Source organism: Heloderma suspectum, chromosome 2 (genome assembly GCF_057233095.1).
Source record: "Heloderma suspectum isolate Gila_16-S chromosome 2, 16-S_ref, whole genome shotgun sequence".
NCBI lineage: Eukaryota > Metazoa > Chordata > Lepidosauria > Squamata > Helodermatidae > Heloderma > Heloderma suspectum.
The window spans coordinates 36586952-36612376 of record NC_139459.1 but is presented as its reverse complement, the minus strand read 5'-3'; the positions used below and the strand labels follow the sequence as shown (position 1 = coordinate 36612376).

Here is a 25425-nt window from a genome sequence, read left to right as displayed (position 1 = left end):
GAAAGGAAAGGGGGAAAAGAGCACATGTAAAGAGAGTCCGTCGTGATCCTGCATTTAAAACGGAAGCAGAAAGCCCCCTTTTAAATGTGGGATTTTAGGCTGGTGTAGAGATGCTTCAGATCTCCACTTGTTTCATGTTGCTTTGGGATTGAAAGTATTCTTAATTAGGCGCACCCCATCCCTATAGGCCATATGGCTCCCCTACTTGGGTTATGATGTCGTTTGGGTCATGTGACAGAAAAGGTCTCTGTGTGTGTGTGTGTGTGTGTGTCTGTCTGGACAGGCAGCCAGGGCTGCATGCCAGCAAAGGGGGTTGCCCAGCAACTGGTGGCCCCAGAGACTCTTGCCATTGGCCCCCAATGTCCTTCCCCAGAGCCTGTTCGGCCGTCTTGGGTGGGTAGTACTATTCTCATGATGCAAGGTGAGATGTTAGCATGATTTTCTCCTGTGCCATACTGTATCTGCTTTTTCATTGGACCAACTGTTTTCGCAAGTTTAGCAAGCATCTGAGTTCCACAAAAGTCTGCCCGACGAAGAGCTTTGTGAACCTTGGAAGCTTACCAACTTCACCAGTGCAGCTGATCTTATAAAAAAGTATAATTTGAACTAATCTGGATCCTGCAAAATCTCTTCAGAGTAATTTTTGACTGCTGATGTTATTTTGAAAGCAAGTACTCTGTCTGAACTGGTTTGTGGACTGAGCTATTTGGGTTGCAGTTCTCCATTGTGGGGAAGAAATGCGCAAGATCACATTTCCGCATGAGATTCTAAATTAAATCACGTTGCAATATTATAGATGGGGCTCAATACTATTTGCCTGTGGAGGACAGGAATTTATTGCCAGTTTGAAGTTGAACTGTAGAATGTAAATTAGTCTTTATGCTGTGTATTTTTTAATCATACTTCATTAAAAGACTTTGGAAGCAAACCAAATCTATTAAAAAAAAAATTTCATTTGATTATAATGGGATTTCGATTGCACCCCCTTGGCTGCGACTCAGAAATATAAGACTGTAGCAACTGAAGTTATTTTCAGTGTTTTCTGTTTGCAGCCTTCTCTCACATCTTCCGAAGCAACCCCCCAATCTGCTTTTTAAAACTCTAAAGAGTTAAAGAAAAAGTATCAAGTACCTGGTGTGGGAACTGCTGATGGGAAAACTGCCTCTAGTAAAATGGGCACTGGAGTGAACTGATGTATCGACAGCTCTTGCAGTAAAGCTTCAAACTGCTTCTTAATCTAAAGAGGGCTTTAAAGACATTTCTAGGGAATTCTTTGGGGTAGGGGAAGAAATTGTTGAAGTGGAAAGTGTTGTAAATATTATTGTGAAGGCAGAAAACCTATACAGTTCTAAAATGGGGGTGCATAACCTCCGCCCCACAGGTCAAATCCAGACCGCTGGGGTTTCTGAGACAGCCATGGTCCTGGCCTTACCCCTTCCCTGACTACTGAACGTTGGGTCGTTTCCTGCTTTCCTGCAGTTTTTTCCCCATTCTGCAAGGTTGTTCCTTTGTTTTTACATTTCTATACCGCCCAATAATCAAAGCTCTCTGCGAGGTTCACAACAATTAAAACTACAAAATACAGCATAAAATACAATATAAAATTTAAAAGTTTAAAACTACAATATAAAAGTAAAACCAAACTGAAACCTAGAAGCAATGCAGATGTAACCCTCTGGTATGTTTTTCTTTACGAATTTTGAGTGGGAATGTGCCTGCACATCCTCCGTAAAGGAGTGAGATAGGGAGTGCCCATCATTTTAGGCAGTTACCAAAATGCAGTGTGGAAGAAGCTTGCCTTCTCTCTGTGAGGCCCTGAATCCTTGAGACAGGGCTGTTTACAAAGTTGTTCTTGTGTTACTGGATCCTGATCCATATTGAGAAGATTGCTGTGGAGCTGGAGTGAACTGAGTAGAGACTGTTTTCTTTCTTTGGCCAGCAGAAAAATCAAGCTTCAGAGAGAAGTTTTATTTATATTTTTGTTGTTGTTGTAGACTCAAGCTGAAAGATAGAACTTTGGGAGGACTGTGCTCTGTTTTATTGTTTTGGTGATAAGTGAACTGCTATGCATGCACAATTATTACATGTGCATTATTATTGTTTTTAATTAAGAAATTAAAATGATATATGCTAATTGTTCCTGTACAAAGCCTTTGCGGTGAGTCCCTTTAGAGACCCTGAAGAAAAATGTTACACAGAGATTTAAAATAGATTTAAGATCTCATCCTCTGGGGTTCCCCCAATGCCCCAGCCCCTTTTCCCCAAACCACCAATTGTTTGGTTTCCCCACTTCTGGATGTTTTTCCCCCCACTCTAAAATGTTGAAATGTTCCACCTAAGGCTGAATTACAGTAAGAGCCTTAGGGTGCAATCATATACATGCTGAGACAGAAAAAAGACCTACAGCTTCCAGGATACTTGGAGTTGTAGGCCTTTTCTCTATCTCAACATGCATAGGTTTGTGCCCTTAACCTCAGATATGCTGGTATTTGGGGCCCTGCCCCCTTTGCTTTTGGTCCCACCTCTTTTTGCCTTCAGCCCTGCCCACACTGGAGTGCGGCCCCCAAGAGCTTCTCCAAAACTGAATTCTGGCCTCAGACTGAAAGCGGTTTAGCACCCTTGTTCTAAATGTATGTCAGCTCTACATACAAGGAGGGGAAAGGGGACCAGTGCACTAGCTCTGCCCCCCTCAGTTGCCGTTCTCATTGCCCTCCATGTGTCATAGAATCATAGAATAGTAGGGTTGGAAGGGGCCTACAAGACCATCGAGTCCAACCCCCTGCTCAATGCAGGAATCCAAGTCAGAGCATCCCTGACAGATGGCTGTCCAGCCTTGTCTTGAATGCCTCCACTGTGGGAGAGCCCACCACCTCCCTAGGGAATTGTTTCCATTGTCGTGTTGCTCTAACAGTCAGGAAGTTTTTCCTGATGTTCAGCCGGAATCTGGCTTCCTGTAACTTGAGCCCATTATTCCGTGTCCTGCACTCTGGGATGATCGCGAAGAGATCCTGGCCTTCCTGTCTGTGACAACCTTTCAAGTACTTGAAGAGCGCTATCATATCTCCCCTCAGTCTTCTCAAGGCTCAACATGCCCAGTTCTTTCAGTCTCTCTTCACAGGGCTTTGTCAAGGGTGACTGTCTGCAGTGGGAAGCCTTCTCTGTCCATGGAGGCTCTGAACAAGCAGGGTTTGAAATCATGCAGAGCCTCTATGGATTGAGGAGCCTCCCTGCTGCTAATGGTCACCCTCTACACATGGAGGATGACAAGAATTCAACAGAGTGGCCGGAGCTCAGTGGAAGAGCACCTGCTTTGGACACAGAAGGTCCATGGTTTAATCCTCAACATCACCATGTAGGGCTACTGAAGAATCCTGCCCCAAACCTTGGAGAGCCACTGCCAGTCAGTGCTGACAGTACTGGGCTAGATGGACCAATGGTCTGACCCAGTATAAGGCAGCGTCCTGTGTTCCTATGACAGGGGCCTGGAGCCAACGCATTCATCCCTGCTCCTCCTTCTCCTTGCATGTAATGATTACGCACTTTTATATCAACTGCATAGGGCTAAATGGACGTCTTGAAGCATGGTTGATGTGGTTTGAACACACATCTGCCGCCTTTCCAAGGTATTTATTTTCAGGGCAGAGAAGGAGCGTCAAAGTTCAAAAGCTCCCAGGGAACCATATGCGCATACAGCAGGGGTGAAGAACCTCTTTCAGACAGAGGGCCAAATTCCATTTTGGAGAAGCTTTGGGGGCCTGAATTCCGGGTGGGGTGGGGTGCTGAAAAGTGGCAGTGCCAAAGTCAGAAGGGGTGAGGCCAAAATACCAGAATATTTTACCTTAAAGCTCTTAGTAAGTAAGCCTTAAGAGAGGCATTGCAACTTTTTAGAATGGCAGGGGGGAATGCCCCAAAGTGGGGAAGCCAAACAATCGGTGGTTGGGAGGAAGGGGCTGGGATATTGGGGGAAGCCCCAAGGGCTAGAATGGGATCTCAGGAGGGCTGGATTTGGCCCCCAGGCCTGAGCCTTTGTATCCCTGACATAATCTATGCCTGTGCATAGCAGGGCAGCCAGGGTTGGGCCAGAGGAAGTCTGTGAACTCAGGTTCAGGGTGCTAAGTCAAGGGTGAACTCAGGGGCAGGGTTTTGCTGCCCCTTTCATTGTGTGGATCCTCCTCATGCGTGGCATATAATGCATGAAGGGGGTTCTCAAGGCAGATGCCTCTATTCCCTCTTTTCTCTCATACCTTAAGTTGCTAGATGGAAAAACAGCTGCAGGTGGTGTGATAAGCTCTCTGGAAGCATTAATTACTGTTATTACAATAATGCTTTGGAAATTTGTGAATGATTTCCCCATACAATGTGCTCAGTAGAGCAGAGGATGATTGCTGTTATGCTGCAGAGAAAATCTGCTCAAAGAACAGCTGCATCATTAACCATTCTTCTATAAACCGTTTATGCCATATCATTCATAGCAATCCATGGTCTGCATCTATGCCCAAAATGTATATAATTTGATTCTTGTAGGTGCTACCTCTACTCTTTTGTTGAATGAATTGGCAGATTGGTATGAATTATTTATATTGATTGTTCTTGCAAAAATGTTGCATTTCCCCATCCCCCCCCCCCAAGTATGTTGACCCTTTTTTTTTTCTGGTGAGTGAAAGTAGTGTGGAAGTAGCATCAGGTTCTGTTCTTGTTTGCAGAAAAAATACTTTTTTGAGAGCTGAACCGAGGAGCAAAGCAGATGTTCTGTAAAAACATAGCATGCACCTATGTATCTAGTTTTTGCTTAAGTTAATTACAAGCACACAGGATGGGGTGAAGGTGATCCTTATAGTCATTGTCAATTTATTAGTATACCGCATTTTCCACAATACATTGTGCTCAAAGCGGTTTACAAAAACAAATATAATGGCCATCATCATTATTATTGTTATTATTATTCAACAGCCTTCTCCAACCTCGTGTCCTCCAGACGTGTCGGGATACAACTCCCAGCATGCCCTAGCTAGCCATGCTGGCTGAGCATGCTGGGACTTGTAGCCGAACACATCTGGACGCCACCAAATGGGGGAAGGCTGCAATACAACAACTCAACTAAAAGTTCATTTAAAAGATACCAACAGTTTTAGTAAGTACAGAACACACCAGTAGGTCAGTTAACAATATCCCATTCCAACAACATTATTATACTGACATTAAACAATTCTCTCAACAGTTCATGTTAAGAGATCTAATGATAAGATACCCCATCCACAGCAAACTCACAGCAAAAAAGGGAAAGGAAAAATGCACTTCAAGTCCACCCTTAAGCAGCAGAGAGAGACCCTCCTCTCACCTTGGTCCCATGTCATGAGCCAAGAAAGGACGCCCTCATCCCCATGGCAAGTCTTCTTCTGGCTGTTTCTTGGCAGCAGGGCACCAGGAGAGGCAAAACAAAAGGGTCTCTGTGGGCAGATGTTTTTAGCAAAGCACAAACACTTTCACACACACACACCCCATGTAGCAGCAGCCCCCTTAGGAAGGCTCCTAAAGCTGGAGATGCAGCCAGGCAGGTAGAGACAGCTGCATGTCAGTGGCAAACACAGTCTCTCTCCCTCCCCTAACCATTCCTTCTGGCAGAAGAATTATCATAAATGCTGTGAGCGGGGAGGGGAGGTTTATGGCCTTACTTCCCCATGGGTAGAATGAAGAGGGGGAAAAGATACTGTTAGCCCCATATACTAAAGGATTTAATTAAGGGCCCTCCAACCTTCTGCACCTGCCATAATCAATAAAGGTAATTCTTGGAGGCATAACACAGCTAACACTTCTTTTAGCCATATGTTTTGGCAGTGCCCAATAGCTGCCTCTTTGGGGGAGGTTATTATATGGATACACCTTGTATTGGAACACTCTTTAATATTTACTGATGTACATGTCTTCTTAAATTATCTACCTGCTTCCTGGGAGCTAATGCACTGTCAGCACAAATGGATTCTCTGCACACTTTTGACAGCTAAAAGACTAATATTACAACACTGGAAGGATAAACCATCATCTCCGATAATGCAGTGGATGAAAGACCTTACAACACTTTCAACATTTGAACAGGTAGCATATAGACTCCACTTGTGAATGGATACTTATATGGATATCTGGTTGACAAGGTTCCCCTGTTGCCTACTGAATACTCCAGTAGCCAAAATCAACACTCAGACAAAAGGGCTGCTTTCCAAGGCTTTAATTCCATTTATCCTAATGCGGCATACAGATACTAATTGCTTGAGACTCGGAGAAACTACAAAGGAACAGCCATCTAGGAGTTTCTAAGGGTTAGGACATCAGTTGATCTCTGTTTGGGAAAAATGTGGCAATTCTTTGAACTTAAGGGGTGGGAGGGGAAGATCTCCCCCTCTCCCGTGATGCTTGAGGGCACAGCTGTTGACGTCGAGCCAATCGGGCTGAGCACCAAAGCTCGGCCCCTGCGATCTCTCGCTTGTGCCTGCGTCTGCGCCTCGCATCTAAAAGTTCAGGTTGTCCCTCCCTTTCCATGCCTGGTTCACTGTCGCTCCCAGGGATGTGAGAAGGGGGGGGGCTCCCCCTCCAGCTGCGCCTCTGAAGTCTGAGAGAGTTCCTCCCCCACGAGTTGTCTCTCCTCCTCAGAATCAGAGCTACTTTGGGACTCTATGGGCTCAGATACCACCCTGATATTGGTCTGCTTTTGTTGAAGTTTATGTATGATTCTTAGCCATATCTCTCATATATATACATACATACATACATACACACACACACACACACACACGCATTGAAACTGATATATTCAAATGTATATAGCCACATTTTTTTCTTGCCCTCTTTTTTGTTTTGTTGGAATTTCACAATAAAAAAATAATTAAGTGCTGCTGCTGTCGCTAGTAAACCAGGGAAAGAGATCGATAAGTTAGTAGACTGGGGTAGGGAACCTGTGGCCTTCCAGATGTTGGACCCCATCAATCCCAGCCAGCATGACCTATATTTCTTCACCTCTACAGTAGAGCTAGTGACATTTCATTATTGTCTGTGATCCGAAAACACACATGAAACAATGTGGATGAAACAAAACATCGACTTGTGCATGAGTTGAACAGCCAGATTAAGCAACAGTTGTCCCATGACCCAATGTGTGTGTGTTTGTTTCTGTATGTGACAGAGTCATGTGAACGTCAAGAGCTTAGTTCCTAGCATATTTTGGTTCCCACTTCAGAAGATTTCTGCATTCCTGAAATCCCGTTTTGATTAGCACAGTAGTCATTTGGCCAAAGATCTCTTTCATTTTTAAAGTAAATTATTGCCATAGATACATCATTAAACCTTTCCAGTCACCACTATCACTGCTACTACTTTCCTCTGAAGATAATTCACTTCTCCTTCAGTCCTCCACAGAGCCTCACAGAATCAGAGGACTACACATTCGATTAGGACCGCAATAAAATGAGTTTTGCCAAACTTGTTTGTGGTCAGTGATAGTGTTTCATATAATTGTATCTAATGAGCAGTATTTTTACGCAGTAATGATATTTTAAACTGTATTTTAAATCTTATAGTAAATCTTGTTAGAGCCATAAAACTGGTGGACTTGGAAGAAAGGTGAATTCTTACTTCTGCACATTCTTAATTCTAGATGTGGCATCCACATGTAATGTTGGAAAGTCATTTTACATAGGCAAGCATACAATAACTTCCTTTGTTCTTTGCTTTTTAGCATCATTTTACGGCGAAAGCTTTGTACAGTTAAATGTTGCTGAATCATCTTCTACAATATCACTGAAATTACATTTTCAAACAAGTAAACCAGATGGATTGCTTTTTCTTGCTGCGGGAAAAGAAGTTTATTTTTTGGTGGAATTACATTCTGGAAAGATACACGTAAGGTTATAAACATACAAAGCTACTTCATACTAATTTAGACCATTTGTATATTTAGCTCAGTACTTCATTCTAAAGTTGTTGTTTTTTTAAGAAAGGGAAACAAGAAAATAAAAATATGATAATTTGAGTTTTACCAGTTCTAATTCATATAGTTTGTAGGGATGTACGAAACCCCCTTACCTGGAGTCCGCGGGGGGTCCGCAGGGGGGGAGGCGATCCATCCTGTCCCTCCCCCCCAGAATCCTCGCCGGCTGGCTCTGCTCCATGGCAAGTCCGCAGAGCTGCCAGCTGGCTCTGGCCGCTGACAGACTTCCGGTCGCTGCCAATCTGCGGATGCAAATGGTGTCCGGCATAGCGTACGCCATTTGCGTCCCTGCTCTTTGTCGTGATAGGCTACATAAATCTTTATGTAGCCTATCATGGCAAAGAGAAGGGACGCAAATGGCGTAGCGGACGCTATTTGCATCCCTGCTATTTGCGTCCCTGCTCTTTGCTGTGATAGGCTACGTAAAGATTTACGTAGCCTATCACGGCAAAGAGAAGGGACGTAAATGGCGTCCGCTACGCCGGATGCCATTTTCTTCCACAGACCGGCAGCGGAAAGCAGCGGACAGACCAGACCCAGCCGGTGGCAGGTAGGATCTGTTCCAGGGCAACTTCGCGGGGTGGCAGAGGTGGGTGGTCCGTTCCGCCACGGACTCCGAGGGGCCGGATTCTTTAGAATCCGGCCTCATTGGAGTCCGTGGCAGAATTCTCTAACATCCCTAATAGTTTGTATGACAAAGATAAAGCACCATGCAAATTAAGATGGCATTACTGATAGACATCAGTAGATAGACATACTGATAGACATCGTTAATAAATCGTTCTTTATTAACGCACAGTTCAAATTGCAGTTACTGGACTTTTAGAGTAAGGGCTTCTTCACACGGAGCTTTTATCCTGCTATTGGAATTGCTCACTCACGGAAGTTTGCGGGCCATTTAGATGATGCTGTTAACCTCCAAGGCATCTCCTCCACTAAATGACCTTTATTCCATTTTGAAATAGATTGGAGATAATGAGGTATCAAATTACCCTGCTTATGTTCTGCTTGAGTACCCTCCATGAAAAAGGAAAAGCCACAAGAAGAGGAGCTAGATCAATGAAACATATGGAAGACTCAGAGAAGGGGGAGAAAGAGGGGGAAAGGCAAGGGGGAAAGGAGAGCACGTGTAAAGGGAGTCCGTCATGAGGCTGCATTTAAAACGGAAGCAGAAAGCCCCCTTTTAGATGTGGGATTTTAGGCTGGTGTAGAGATGCTCTAAGTCTTGGATGGAGAACATGTGACCCACCTGTTGCTGTTGGTCTACAACTCCCATCAACCCTGACCATTGGCCATGCTGGCTGGGGTTGATGGGGGTTAGACCCCAATATCTGGACTGCTACAGGCTCCACACCCTTAGACTAAGAGCAAAGATCTGGGTGCATCATGCACTCAGAATGCTTACCGACAGAGGTGAAATATTTATATCCCACCAGTGTACTTTGCAAAGTACTCAGTGCAGTTTATTTCTTTACTGATACTGGCCTGGTTCAAACACCATGTTAAACCATGGCTTACAAGAATGAGGTGCGACAAGGCCCCAGCTCACATGCTTCCCCCCATCCCTTCTTCCACACACAAAGGGAGGAGATTGAAGCTTCCCCTTACAGTTTGAATAACCCACAGTTTCTGCCCTGAGAAGAGAGCTAGAGCGAAGAACTCAAAGGGAGTTGTTAACACAGTCTGGGAGAAGACTGAGGGCTTATATACAGCTCCCTCTCTTCCTGGTTTAGCCATTGCAGCCGGCTGTACTTCCTCATTCTCTGCAGATGGGACTTTCCCCTCCTCATGAGTAGACCCTTGCTCCTGAGTAGACTTTGGGCAAACAGGTCTTCTAATGGCCAGGCAGGTACTCCAAGTCTCCCGCCTGGTCTGCCTCTGTCAGTCCTCCAGAGAGCTTTGGGACAAGGGAAGAGGGTCAGAAACCAAGGCAGGGATCGGTATGGAATCAAATGGGTTCTTTGGGATTTCTGCAAGACAACCCTATGATGGGATTCCTCAGGTTGCCCCATGTCTTCTGTGGGACTGGGGTTTGCTATGGAATCTCGATCCTCCTCCAAAGTGGTCTTCCCTAGGCTTGGGTCAGCTGGGAGCCTGACACTTTCCCATGAAGCCTGAACTTAGGAACTGTCATTTAGTCTAAGTGTGGTTAGTTAATAAACCGGGTTTTGAAACATGGTTTGATCCTAGCTTGTTCGACCTAACTACAGTTAGAATGAACCACGTTCCTGAGTCTGGATGTAATGGGGAACTATGATTTATTCAAAACTAAAGAGTGGAAAGCTTTCAAACTCCACTCTTTGCATGCAAAACAGGAGAGCCCAAGGATCACCACGTCTTGTTTTATAATGCTAAACCATGTCCAGCTGTTTGCTCAGGATCTGAATGCGGTACGTATGTCCCACTCATATTCAGCTTATGTACATATCTGCAGAGTCTGTATTTTATATTCTTTCCCATTCCCAAAAACATTGATGGGAAAGAAGGTTTTGTGCATAAAGTTCATTTGATTAGCTTTTTGTTAATATTTTTTGACTCATAGGATGATTCAGACTATATTCCTTTTTGCAGGTGAGAATCAATCTTGGAGCAGGCGAACAAATCCTCCATTCCCACCGGAGTTCCCAGCTGAATGATTTAGCATGGCACCTTCTAGAAGTCCATCATGAAAGAGATAATATTACTATAGTGATAGACAAAAACTATCAAGCTAGTACAAAATTGCCAGGTATTCTGTTTGAACTAAACATCGAACATGGCATCTACGTTGGTGGGAGTGGAGGGCTTAATATTCCTTACCTTGATGGTGCACAAACTAATTTCCGAGGATGTATGAATGACGTAGTATTTAACAAGCATGACATCTTAACATCCCTGAGACCTTCTAGAATTAAAAAAGTTCACGAAGTGTCACTGAGCTGCAGCGATGAATTTTTTTCAGATGATGAGGAATCCATTAGTTTCTTTAGTTCCAAGTCCTATGTTTCTTTTCCTTTGTGGAATGTCCAGGCAGAAGGAGTCCTGACGTATACAGTACAAACCACAGCTCAGAGAGGCTTGCTGCTCTACAGTTCTGGTCCAGGGGGAGATTTTGTTGCAATGGAAATTGAAAATGGTCTCATTAAAGCTCATGTTGGAAAGGGTAAGAACAGAATTCAGCTTTCTTCCCTTAGCCCCGTCAATGATAGCCGGTGGCACCCTGTCGAACTGAAATTTTTTGCAAAACATATTGAACTCACATTAGAGAAGGAAACTGTGAAAACATCATTGCCCTCCCACAATAAGCTTCCTATTCTTAAGGGAGCCCTTTATATAGGTGGAGTAAATGATGTCATCCGAGCAGAAGTGCTGAAACTAGGATTAGCTTCAGTTTCTGGAAGATCCGCTCAAGGGGGATCATTCAGAGGCTGCTTGAGAGATTTGAATGTTGGCTCAGAAAGGAATTCCTTAAAGAATGTTCTTGTGACTAAAGATATTTCAGTAGGATGCAAAACTGAGAGTACCTTTAGTACATATCCGATTGTAGCCCCTAAAAAGCAGCTTGTTAAAACAGCAGCTCCCATTTCAGTTGCTGGTACTGTTGCCTCCAAACTCCATGGGAAAGAGAGTCATGGCCAGTTTTTGGTTGTAAACAACTTGATTGTTCCAGAAGGTGGACAAGCAACTCTTGAATCTAAGCACATCAAAGTCATTGTGGAATTCAAGAAACTCGGGATTCGCCAATCACAAATTCTTTTTAAAATTAAAAGCCACCCTTCCCATGGCCATTTGAGGTTGAATGTTGAACCAGAGCAGGAAGAGTCCACATTTACCATGCTAGATTTGTGGCAAGGCAGAGTTCTGTATGTCCATGATGGCTCTGAAGAAAGCTATGATTATTTCACTTTCTCCATTTCTACAAGCAGTAAAAAAGAGATGCCTCCAAATCTGCAAGGAAACCAGGAGTACGTGTTTACCATTACGGTAAGACCCATAAACGATGCTCCAGAACTCACACTCCCAAACGGAAACTTGTTTCTTCTCTTAGAACACTCAAAGAAATGCCTGAATGTAGATTCAATAAATATTTCAGACAGTGACACAAGTGCTGCAGACCTCAGTATTTCGGTCCTTGGGAATCTGAATGCAGATGCAGGATTTCTAGAAAATCCCAAGAATCCTGGAAAGGCTATTACTACGTTTTCTTACAAGGACTTACAAAATAGCAGTGTTTGCTTTGTCCACACTGGAGTTAAGAACTCCAGGATTGTTCTGCGAGCAAGCGATGGGGAGAAAGTCAGCAACACAGTTGTGTTGCGTGTCGTAGCCGTACCCTTGGATTATAAATTGGTCAACAACACAGGAGTTCATGTGCTACAAGGTGATGCAGCTTTGATCAGGCTCAGCCATTTGGCCTCTGAAACAAATGCTTTCCAACAAGAGCTGGAGGTACGATATGAGATCACAGAGCTACCCTGCTATGGAGAAATTCAGAGGAGACAGGCTGGTGGAGAATGGAAACAAACCGACTCTTTTTCCCAACACTCTGTTGAACAGGGCCATGTGAGATATGCTTCTACCTTCAGAGAGATGCAGCAGAATAATGCCCTTGAGCACTTTAAATTTAAAGTAAGCATTGGCAGCAAAGTAAGTGAAGAGTTTTTGTTTCCTGTCATGGTGAAATGGTTGAGGTATAATTTCCTGAGACATGTGCCATTAGTAATTGATAAGTCAAAGAGAGAGTACCTGAGCTCTGATAACCTTCTCGCTGAAATATCACAAGTGAAAGTACCGGAAAATGAATTTCATTACAAGTTGCAGTCCTTGCCTGAAAAAGGAAGCATTCTGCTTAACAATGTCTCTCTGCAGATAAATTCAACCTTCAGCCAGAAGAACATTTCTGATAAGGAAGTAGAATATCAATTGATCAGTAGGCCCCATGGGGAAACTCAGGATTCATTTCAATTCCTGATTTCTACAAAATACGTTGTATCAAATATCTGTGATTTCAAAATCAACATTAAAACAGACCCACGAAGCATTTTTTTGACAAACAGTGGCCTCACTGTTACTGAGGGCGAAGGAAAACTGATAACAATATCGGAATTATTTGCACAAACTCTTGACAACAAGACCTTCCAGTATAAAGTCACAAAGAGCCCTCGGCATGGGAAGTTAACTCTGATTAATTTTTCCAATTCTCCTAAAAGTAACAATAATCTTAGTAGTTTCACAAATCAGGATATAATTGGTAAACGCCTTATGTATGTACATGATGACTCTGAGACACAGCATGATGAAATTGATATCACTGCAATTGCCATAAAATCTGGAGAACGAGTGAGCCCTGACATGGAAAAAGAACCCCTTTTATCAACAGAGCTCAAATTTAACATTTCTGTCCAGCTGAAAAATGATGAGAAACCAGTCCGCATGGTAGATAAAGTATTCCATGTTGTTAAGAATGGAAGAAAACTGTTGACCTTGGCTGATCTTTGCTACCATGATCCCGACACTGATTTTGATGATAAGCAGTTGTTGTATACCAGGCGTGGCATTCCTAATGGAGAGCTGGTTCTTGTCAATGAAACCTCTCATAGGTTGTACCAGTTCAAGCAAGAGGATCTGGCACAAAAGCAAGTCCTGTATATACACCATGGGGCAGACTATGGCCGCTTTGTGTTGTTCGTAACTGATGGGAAGCACTATACATCATCACTGCTAGAAGTAAGTGCTTCCAACCCCTACATCCATCTAGAAAACAATACCGGGTTATTGATCCAGAAAGGAAGAGAGGGAACAATCACTGCAGCTAACTTGAGTGCTACCACAAACCAAGACATTAGAAGCAATCATGAAATTACATTTGAGATGTTCTCATCTCCGAAGTATGGAAAAATCTTTGTAAATAATTTAGCACTGGGCACTTTCACTCAACATGACCTAAAAATAGGACATGTGACTTATAGGCATGATGATAGTAACAATCTGGTTGACACATTTAACTTTACAGTTTATGCTAAAGGTGTCCAGTTGGATGCTGAAATGAATGTCCGTATATACTTGGAAAGTCATCAGCGTTCACCAATGGTTGTACACAACAGCAGCTTTTTGGTTGAAGAAGGAAAACCAGTTAAAATCAGTAAAGGAAAATTGCTGGTAAGCTGAAGTTCTTGAATAATTCATAACAACATATACTGAATATGTTTTCTTTTGTGTACTATGGACATGACCCAACCCAAGCTAAGCATTAATGATCTCTCCCACAAAGTTAATGCAGGAATAAATGCTGCAAAGATTATGAACACTTGTACACTTAGTGCAGAATATAAATAACAATAGTTGGCCATTGACTGAATCATGTTCAGGCCAATATTATTAATATTGGCCTGAACATGATTCAGTCACATGGTAACTATTGCCCAAAAGTTTCATGCTCTTTGGAACTACCTGAGAAGCTCAGACATCCTTCTGGAGGGGAGGAAGCATTACTTCACTTAAAATTAATTAAGGTTCAAGCTGGAGGATAGTATCAACTTTGCCAATTAGTCCATTGAAACTTCTGGTAATCCAACTGTCCCCATATACTCTGGTATATCAGTGCACTGGCAGTGAAAGAGAAGAACCATCATCATTTTCATCTGTTTTATTTGTATGCCGCTTACCTGAAAGATTCCGCCTAAAGCAGCTCATTACATATCAAATGAACAACAATATAACAATTTAAAAATCATAATAAAAGCCATTACAAACAGTACTAGGTACATACATAACAAAAAATCAATTAGGATGCAATACTATCAAGATAGTCATCAGCCTCCGAAGTCTGAGACTGCTGAATATCTGGCCAGAACACAGAGGCGATCCTCGCCTCCATGCTCTGACGGCTTGCATTTTTGCTAGATGGGTGATTTCACGCGTTTGGCATTTCCAAGCAGGAGGGAAGGAGGCTGGGACGTGCATAGGAAGCTATGTAACACAGCTTCCCCAGTCTTCTCCCCTCCCAGCCACCGGGACCATCCCCTTCCCCATCTCCATGCCCCATTTCCAAGCATGGAGATGTAGCCGGTGTAGAGGGAACCACACAAGCTACAGGGGGAGGGGGAGGGGAGCACAGTTTCTGGGCTCCGAGGTCGGAGCCCTGGTTCCGACCTCAGATCCCAGGAAGCAAACAATCCTATGTCCCCCAGATACTGTCGAGGGGACATAGAATTGCTCCCTCCGTCACATACAGCAAAAGTTTACACAAGCTTTTCTATCTTGTTGCATGGGAGATGATCAAGTGATTTACTAAGGACGGTACTTGACTAGAAAATTTCAGTCAATTAAATCAATCAACTTTTAATTAATTGCAACTTTTGTTTTAGTTACATGTGAATTTATGCAGATTTTAATTGATTGGCAGAGTAATCCTACTTGTCAGGGGAGAGGAGGGGGAGAACCAAGGCTGCTACATCCAAAGCCCTTCTGGCTCGCAGCATTTAGGGTGAGAGGTGGGTGATCAGTTTTTGAGCTGCCGTTTTAGTTTTTTAAAACCTTTACCTTCCACTGAAACAATGGGAGGGAATTAATTATGTCAGCTCCAGGGCTGGCATAGTTACAAGGCCTGTTTGGGGACATGTCAGGGAAATGAGGGGACAAAGGATCCTTCAGATTAATGGCCTTCTCCAACATGCCCCTGGAACTTTCTGCTCTGGCCGGCCACCAGTGCCTGCAGGACACCTCATTCAGTGGGTCAGCCATGGCAGCAGAGCTTGTCACTACTAGACCAAGGAGGCTTCTGCCTGCAGAGAGGAACATCTGCAGCATCCTACCACCCTCAGCAGCTCTCCTGGGGAGCTTTGGATTGCTCTCTTAAGTACTCTGTTCAGTCTGTATAAACATTGCGGGTGACTAAAATGACAGCTTTGAAGGGAAAAAATAAATATTTCCTTTGTTTTAGATAGCACATGTTCAGTCTCTATTGAGCTGTTGTGGGTTATTTTCATCTCCTTACAATTTTTTGTACTCCTGAACATTCTAATACCTCCCTTTTATTTTTCAGTGGTCCCGTTTTAGCTCCATATCTATTGTCATTCACCACCTGAATTTGCTATTAAAGGGAATAATGCTTCCTTTCTTGATATTCATGATAGTATAAACATGGGATGATTTTTGAGCTCTTAGGTAAAAGATAGTATGATCTATTTCCATAACCATGAGGACTAGAAATGTGTGTGTGGGTTTTACAAGTAAAAGGCAGAGCTTTTAAAACTTTTTTTAAAGGTGGGGGACATAGTTCAATAGCAGAGTACATTCTTTGCATGCAGATGGTCTTGGGCTCAACCTCAGTTGCTGTTGTTGTTTTGTAACAATCTAGTTTCTAAAAACTCCACTTAAAAAAAATCACATAGCAATGCTGGAAAAGGACTCCTTGCCTGAGACCCTGGAGAGCTACTGCCAATCAGAGTGGGCAGCACTGTCTAGATGGACCAAAGGTCTAACACAGTATGTCTGTGTCATATCTTCATAGGCTGTACCAGAGTGCAAATTGTGTACATGCATGGTGTAGCAATAGCAGTTGCCAAAATGATGGCACCTGTATCTCTACAGTGGCAGGGATATCTACACTACCACCACTCCACCAGCAAGCCCCTTTGGCAAAGAGCCTTGGGCAAGTTCAGTGAGTGATGCCAACGGTGGATGTGTATTCCCTGCTGTACTTATTAAGGATTAAATGCCAAAAGCTGTAAATAGAAAAACAATGCTTATATGTTTTTAATTCACTGTGCATATACTTTTTAAGGTTGTGCATGAAAACAGTTTGCCATCAGAGATAGAGTTCAAAGTACAGTCACCTCCAGTTTATGGGTACCTTCGGAAGTTTGCATCAGAGGAAGGCTACCTTGGAGCAGAAGAAAATCCAGTTTTGTCCTTTACCCAGCAAGATATTAATGATGGCAATATCCAGTATGTGCAAACCGTTTCCAACCAGCTCCAAGACCAGTTTTCTGTTGACGTGACCAATGGCATCCTGACAGTCAATGGGATAGAAATTGCCATAGACATCATCCCAAAGCAGATCCCACTAGAACTGCTCAACTTCACAGTTGCTGAAGGGGGGTTGAAAGCCCTGAAGGAAGATTTTCTAAAAATTCCTAATAGCCATTTTGTGGAGCTCAATTGTGAATTCAGTTTAGTTGAGCCACCAAAATATGGACGTATTGCAAACTCTCACTTTCCTAGAGTGGCACTAGCTAAATTTACCAAAAAACAGGTAAAGTTGCTCAAAACATAATTCCACTTTTAATTTTTTTCATCTAAAAAGCAATATATAGATTATTCTTTGCAAATTATATATTGTAAAGTTTTCTGGATTCCATTGATCAAAATACACTGACTCTGATTATGAGAAACCTCCTATATTCTTAGAATGTTGCATAAAAATTTTAAATGTTGTACTGTAATTATGTAAATTAATTTTTTGTTAAGAAATTTGTATTAACTTCCATTATCATATATAATATTGTATATAAAAGTAGGAAAAGAATGATATGGTGAGATAAAATCACAGTTGTTGAAGAATAAGAGTGAATTGAGTCCTTGCAGTTTAATTTTTGGAATGTGATAGATTCTTAATTTGGTTACTTTCCCTTTTCAGATGGAACAAGGATTAATCTTCTATATTCATGATGACAGTGAACAGCTGCTAGATAATTTCACCATCATAGCAAACAGCACAGAACTTTGGAAACAGAGCTTGCCTAAAATTGTATTTGTGACTGTTACACCAGTAAACGATGAAGCTCCGGTTATAAGGAGAAACAAAATACTTCGGGTGAGTCTTGTGTAATTGCAAACTCTAAATTTTTAACAGATTAACTACGAATGTCTTTATATAAAAGACAACATGTGCAACTAGAACTTCAGAGGTCGTCTTCAGTTCCTTAGATTTATCTTACACATATGTATGAAAAGCGTTGTTTGTCTATGGAGTTATCTACGCTGTGTGAAGATAATCTTTCTACACTGATCAACTGGAGCACAAACCAGAGTTTATAGGGCTTGAACTGCCTCTATATTGAACTGTGCTTTCTTTTACTGGTGCTAAATTTGAAGCAAACTTTATCTGTGATTCACTTGCCATGGTGAGAACTGTACCATGTGAAAAGACTGAACCAGGCAGCTAGTAGGGATGTTAGAGAAATGCATTTTGGGGATGGAGTTCAACAGTTTTCCTAGGCTCGGCCCCCCAGACTTCGTTTCAGTCCCGGCTGTGGTGTCTGACTTGATCTGCAGTGAGTTGGGCCAGTTTGCAGATTTTCCGGGAATTTGTGCATTTTTAAGGTTCTGCAGTTTGTGCAAATTTCTGAGTAATTTGTGCAAATTACGGTGTAGTTTGGGCAAATTATGGCCCAATCTGTGCAAATTATGCCCGAATTTGCATAATTAGCACAAATCAAGGCCAAATTTATGTAGTTCACTCAAATTGAGCTGTCAATTGTGCATATTGCTCAGAAATTTGCACAAATTGCAGAACATTAAAAAAATGTGCAAAAAGTTCCTGGGGTTCAGGGAACAGCCCACAGCTGGGCTCAAGAATGCAAAGCGAGTCATACATGTCACAGAACTCAGTTAAGCTAAAAAAGAAATGGATTTCCTAGCAGTGGACATCCCTAGCGACTACCCACTTTTATGACGTCCCTTCTTTTTAAAACTACAGCTTCTCCAATCACACCGCAGTCATCTCATCTCCATTAACCACTGCCTCTGGGGCCTTTTAGTTCCTGTACACTCTCACAGTCACCTGTGCTTTTCCCACAAGCAAGACAATCTCCGGACCAAACTGCATGTTACACTGATTGTATAGCATGTCGTTCTGTAGCAGGGGTCGGCAACTTGTAGTCTTCCAGATATTTTGGCCTACAGCTCCCATTGTCCCTCACCATTGGTTATGCTCAAGTGTGTGGTGAGGGGAGGCTTATGTCTGCACTCTCCCTGTGCAGCTTGGCACATTAGAAAAAAAGTTCCCAGTGGCGCCCCCCCCCCCAGCTGTGCAGGGGGAGCAATTTTAGTGCAGAATATTTTATTGTGGTTGCATTGTTATATTGTGGCTCTAATGTTCTATATATTTTATATTGTTTTATTGTTTGCCATTTGGTTTTAATTTTGGTGAACCGCCCAGAGAGCTTCAGCTATTGGGCGGTATAGAAATGAAATAAATGAATGAATGAATGAAAGAATAGAATAGAATAGAATAGAATAGAATAGAATAGAATAGAATATGACTGGGGAGAAAAGAGATAAGCCTCCCTTCACCATGTTCAAAATTAGAACCATCCACCCTGCAGCACCTGGACTTAATATATCAAAATATCCCTAAATCAAACCCCAACAGTATGAAACTACAAACTACGCAATAAGCGCAACATGTAGTTTAGCCCTCAGAGCCGTTGCAGACAATATTTTAACTAGCCTGCTCTTGCAAAGAACTGCAAGTGGTCTTCTTGCATGAGGAGCGTAACACTGGAAGAGGGGATTTCTGTGAGATTACAGTAAATTCCCGCTCTGATCTGTCATTTAAATCTGATTCTCTGTAATAAAAAAACAGTTGCTTGTTAGTGTATGGCAATGAATAGGGCAAACATTCTTTATCTTATTTCAGGGTTGTTGTTTTTAAACTTCAAACTCTGAGCATAATATTCTTGACTCTTTTTCCATGGCTAGTTTTTCTCCTGGGGTTCATAAGAGTTTGCCCACTATCCCCTTTACAACTTTTGTAGCTCTCCTCTGAATCCTTTCCAGCTTGTTCAATGGGCTTTTTCATATTCTAAAGCAAGGATGGGGGGCCAGATGTTGTTGGACCACAAACTCCATAGTCCCTGACCAGTGGGCATGCAGGATAGGGCTGATGGGGGTTAGAATTTAACAACATCTGGACAGTTACAGGTTCCCTACTGTTGTCTAAAGGACTGGCAAGTTCAGTGATGATCATTCTTTTGGAAAATGTCTCATTTGCCCCCGCCCACAGGTACTTAAGGCGTCGCGCCAAGTGCGACGCTAAGTGCGCACTTAGCGTCGCACTTGGAGTCGCAAGATCTACCCACCTGCCTCTCCAGAGACACCAGCAGCCACAACACCAGCAGCAAATAGCAGCAGCAGCAGAGGGCAGCAGCTTTAAAGACCAGGGGAAGGGGCAAACGTGGACTATCTGCTCCTTCTTAGCTGCTGTTCTCTTTTATCTCTTTTATATTCTTTTAAACTGTTGTATATTTTATATCTCAATATTTTAATATGTGCCTGGGAGGACTATTGGACAACTCAGGGGGTGGGGGAGGTGCCACCATAACTGTGGTCACGGGCAGGGGGAGGTATGGCGTTGGGGGATTAACAGGCCAGCTGAGGAGAAGAGGGGCTAGACACCTTACAGCTGTCCCCTCTTCTGGTTCTTCCCCCAACCTGATGGTTCCTGGCAGCCTTACCAGTCTGCCCTCGGGTCTGGTGGTGCTGCTGCTGAATGCCAGGTCGGCCCAAAATAAGACCTCCCTCATCCATGATTTGATTGTGGATGAGGGGGCTGACCTGGCATGTATTACTGAGACCTGGGTGGGGGAACTGGGAGGGGTCACTCTCTCCCAGCTGTGCCCTCCTGGGTACTCAGTGCAGCACCAACACCGACTTGAGGGTCAGGGAGGGGGGGTTGCCGTGGTCTATAGGAATTCAATCTCCCTCTCTAGGCTTCCTGCTCATTCGAGTGCGGATCTTGAGTGTCTGTACCTTGTGTTGGGTACCCGGGACAGATTAGGGATTCTGTTGGTGTACCGCCCACCCTGCTGCCCATCAGACTCCCTGCCTGAGCTGACGGAGGTGGTCTCGGACTTGGTGTTGAGGACCCCCAGGATGATGGTCCTGGGGGATCTCAACTTCCATGCCGAGGCTGCTGTATCCGGGGCGGCTCAGGACTTCATGGCTGCCATGACAACCATGGGGCTGTCCCAACATGTCATCAGCCCAACGCATATAAAAGGACACACGCTTGATCTGGTTTTCTCGACTGGGCAGGAGGATGGTGATCTGAAAGTGGAGGAATTAACATCTGTCCCTTTGTCATGGTCAGATCACTTCCTGCTGAGGTTTAGACTTCTGGCGGCCTTTCCCCTCTGCAAGGGTGGGGGACCTATTAAAATGGTCCGCCCCCGGAGATTAATGGATTCCGATGGATTCCAGAGGGCTCTGGGGGATTTTCCTGCTGGTATGGCTGGTGCTCCTGTCGAAGCCCAGGTCGCTCTGTGGAATGCAGAGATGACTCGGGCAGTTGACACGATCGCACCCAAGCGCCCTCTCCCTCTGAGCAGAGCCCGGCCAGCTCCTTGGTATACACCTGAGCTGAGGGCAATGAAGCAAGAGGGGAGACAGCTAGAACGCAGGTGGAGGAAAACTTGTGCTGAGTCTGACCGAACACAGGTAAGAGCCCACTATCGAGCCTACTCTGTGGCGGTGAGGGTGGCAAAGAGGCAGTTCTTTTCCACCAGCATTGCATCTTCTCACTGTCATCCGGCGGAGCTTTTCCGAGTGGTTCGCGGCCTATTACATTCTGGGCCAGGGAGAGAGACGGTGGAACCCTCGGTAGCACGCTGTGACGAGTTTGCGCGGCACTTTGAGGATAAAGTCGCTCAGATTCGTCATGAATTGGACACCACCATTAATGCAGTTCCATTGGTAGAGGCGTTCAGAGCACCGTCTGGTCCAGTTTTATTGGATGAGTTTCAGTTACTGAGGCCTGGGGATGCAGACAAGGTGCTTGGCCAAGTCCGATCGACCACTTGTGTGCTTGACCCTTGCCCTTCATGGCTTATTAAATCAAACAAGGAGGGGTTGTCCGGCTGGGTCCAGGAGGTTGTAAATTCCTCCTTGAGAGAGGGAGTGGTGCCTGCTGCTTTAAAAGAGGCAGTAATTAGACCACTCCTGAAAAAGCCTAACCTGGACCCAGAGGATGTTAACAATTATAGGCCAGTGGCCAACATCCCCTTCCTGGGCAAGGTGCTTGAGCGGGTGGTTGTAGGACAGCTCCAGGCACTCTTGAATGAAACGGATTATCTAGATCCATTTCAGTCGGGCTTCAGGCCTGGTTTTGGAACGGAAACTGCCTTGGTCGCCCTGTGGGATGACCTCTGCCGGGAGAGGGACAGGGGGAGTACGACCATGTTGATTCTCCTGGACCTCTCAGCGGCTTTCGATACCATCGACCATGGTATCCTTCTGGATAGGTTGTCTGGGTTGGGAGTTGGAGGCACTGCACTACAGTGGTTCCGCTCCTACTTGGATGGCCGATTCCAGAAGGTGGTGCTGGGGGATTATTGCTCTGTGCCATGGCAATTGTGCCATGGGGTTCCACAGGGCTCTATTCTATCCCCCATGCTGTTTAACATCTACATGAAACCGCTGGGGGAGGTTATCCGGAGGTGTGGGCTGAGGTGCCATCAATATGCGGATGACACCCAGCTCTACCTCTCTTTCTCATCAAAACCAGGTGAGGCAGTGGCTGTTCTGAACCAGTGCCTGGGCACGGTAATGGACTGGATGAGGGCTAATAAACTGAAACTCAACCCAGACAAGACGGAGGTACTGTTAGTGGGTGGTTCGTCTGCCCGGCTAGGTGATATTCAACCTGTTCTGGAGGGGGTTGCACTCCCCCTAAAGGATCAGGTTCGTAGTTTGGGGGTGCTCTTGGATCCAGAACTGTCACTTGAGGCACAGGTGAACTTAGTGGCACAGAGCACTTTTTATCAGCTTAGGCTGGTATACCAACTATGCCCTTATCTGGACAGAGATAGCCTAGCTACAGTTATCCATGCTCTGATAACTTCTCGTCTGGATTACTGCAATGCGTTATACGTGGGGCTGCCTTTGAAAACGGTCCGGAAACTTCAGCTGGTCCAAAATAGGGCAGCAAGATTGTTAACAGGGACTGGCCTGTGAGCTCATATTACGCCAGTACTTTTCCAGCTGCACTGGCTGCCAGTCCATTTCCGGGACCAATTCAAAGTGCTGGTGTTAACATTCAAAGCCCTTAACGGCTTGGGGCCAGGTTACCCTGAAGGATCGCCTCCTCCCATAGGTGCCTGCCCGGACCTTAAGATCATCATCAGCGGCCCTTCTCCGTGAGCCCCTGCCAAAGGAAGTGAGGCGGGTGGCTACTAGGAGGAGGGCTTTTTCTGTTGTGGCACCCCGGCTCTGGAATGAGCTCCCTAGTGAGGTTCGCCTGGCACCTACATTGTACTCCTTTCAGCGCCAGGTGAAGACCTTTTTATTTTCCCAGGCATTTTAGCTTTCTAAATTTTTATCTTTGCTGTTTTAAATTTGTATTTTAAACTCCTGTACTGCTGCTAGGTTTTATTGTGGTTGTATTGTTATATTGTGGTTTTAATGTTCTATATATTTTAAATTGTTTTATTGTGTGTTGTTTGGTTTTAGTTTTTGTGAACCGCCCAGAGAGCTTCGGCTATTGGGCGGTATAGAAATGAAATAAATAAATAAATAAATAAATTTGAACATTTTCCTCACCTTTTCCTATTGGAGGCACAATCAGTCTGCAGCTGCAATCCTATATATACTTTACCAGGAGTAGGTCCAATTGATCTCAGGGCTTACTTCTAAGTAGGCATGCATAATGCATAGACATTACCACAAGACGTAGTGATGGCTACCAATTAGATGGCTTTAAAAGGGGGTTAGACAAATATTTGGAGGAGAAGGCTATTAAAGGTTACTAGTCCTGATGGCCACGTGCTACCTCCAGTAACAGAGGCTGTAATCCTGTGTACACCAGTTGCTGGGGAACATGGGTGGGAGGGTGCTGTTGCACTCATGTCCTGCTCCTAGGTTTCCCGTGGGCAGCTGGTTGGCCACTGCGTGAAAAGAATGCTGGATTAGATAGACTCTTGGTCTGATCCAGCATGGCTCTTGTTATATTCTGATAGGATTGCACTAGCCCATTTTAATTTTAAAAATGTAGTCATGGGCAGTGTCCAATGCTGCCACAGCATTAGTGCTAATGATATTGTGCTAGCATAAACCCACTCTAGTGCAACGGCATCAGCACACTAGGCCAAGGGAAAAAGCAGTTATGTGCCACCAGATTTCGGCCGTGCAGTTTGCTGCTGAATTTTGGCAGCAAATCACTCCTTTGAAATTTTCTCCTTTGCCTAGCAAGCATTAATGGCATTGCGCTAGCATTGGTTTACGCTAGCACAATCAATGACAGTTTTGGATACTGCCCCGTGCCACTGCAGTTGATCAGTAATTTGGCCTCTTGGGGGATATATATGTGTGGCTTGTGTTTGGGATTAGTAAGACTGAACATTCTTTCAGTAGAGCTACTCTCCTATACCCTGCCAGCTTTATGTTAGTGCTAGTGCCAGCTTTTTTCTCGATGATGTCATTTGAAGCATAGATACAGTAGTTCAGCTACCGTGCAGTAGTCTAACCACAAGGGGGCCTTGTTTTCATTTATGTGAAAGCTTCTCCCATCACCAAAAATGGCTCCGGTTATTGTAGTATTTAATTTAATGTAATTGTCCAGTAGTGACAATTAAGAAAAAAACTACACGTAGCCCAGACTGCAGTCCTAAAAATTACGAAAATAGAAGCAAACTCCATTTAAAACAGAGGACGTGCTTGGAAGTTATGTCTCTATTTCTTGTTAGTTGGACTGTACATATGTTTTGAGCTCTGAATAGCCTTTAATGCTGACATTTATTTGTAGAGTGGCAGAACGTATTATGTTTTTGGTGTTTCCTCACTAGCAAAATCATAAACTAATCTGCTTATTGTACTTGTAGAATGTGTGAGGCAAAATAAGGATAAGAATAAAAAAGAACAAAACTTATTTATTTATTTATTGCATTTATACCCCGCCTTTTTTCCTCTTGCAAGGAACCCAAGGCGGCTTACATTATCCTCCTCCTCTCTATTTTATCGTCACAACAACAACCCTGTGAGGTGGGTTGGGCTGAGAGTCTGTGACTGGCCCAAAGTCACCCAGTGAGCTTCCATGGCCGAGTGGGGACTAGAACCCGGATCTCCCAGCTCCTAGTCCAACACTCTTAACTTCTGTGAGCATTTTGTTTTTGTTCTGTAAGTTGGGCCCTATCCTACATAATAAAGATGAAAGTAGGAAATAGCATATTGAGAAGGTATTTTCAATATTTCAAAGTGAAAATATTTGAAATGTATCTGGCCCTGCTGCTATCCAGATCTTCTTCTGGAGGCAAAGTAAGGTCTGTTTTTATCTTGCAAGGATTTAGTATGTAACGATTTCATGCATGCGCTAGTAAATTACTGAATGCATTTTTTCATAATAAAGCATTTAATTAGGTTGTTAGCTACCTCTGAAGTCCTGGAGGTTGTAATTTTAATTAGTTAGATACTCCACTACAGATACGGAGCCTTGGGTGACATGTAATCAAATCCAGTCCATAGCTGGTTCA

The 25425-nt window shown here is 43.9% G+C and overlaps 1 protein-coding gene across 2 annotated transcripts in view; it reads left to right on the top strand.

Annotated features, from left to right (window-relative positions):
• The window catches only part of LOC146352089 (chondroitin sulfate proteoglycan 4-like), a 62620-nt gene that overhangs the window by 14063 nt on the left and 23132 nt on the right, over window positions 1–25425 (top strand). The window contains exons 2-5 of one of the 2 annotated variants that reach the window (XM_084833227.1): window positions 7727–7890; window positions 10550–14116; window positions 16743–17213; window positions 17598–17774. In XM_084833227.1, coding sequence (XP_084689353.1) covers window positions 7727–7890; window positions 10550–14116; window positions 16743–17213; window positions 17598–17774 — 4379 coding nt within the window. The remainder of the gene's footprint in view (window positions 1–7726; window positions 7891–10549; window positions 14117–16742; window positions 17214–17597; window positions 17775–25425) is intronic. The other variant, XM_084833228.1, reaches the window with a different exon arrangement.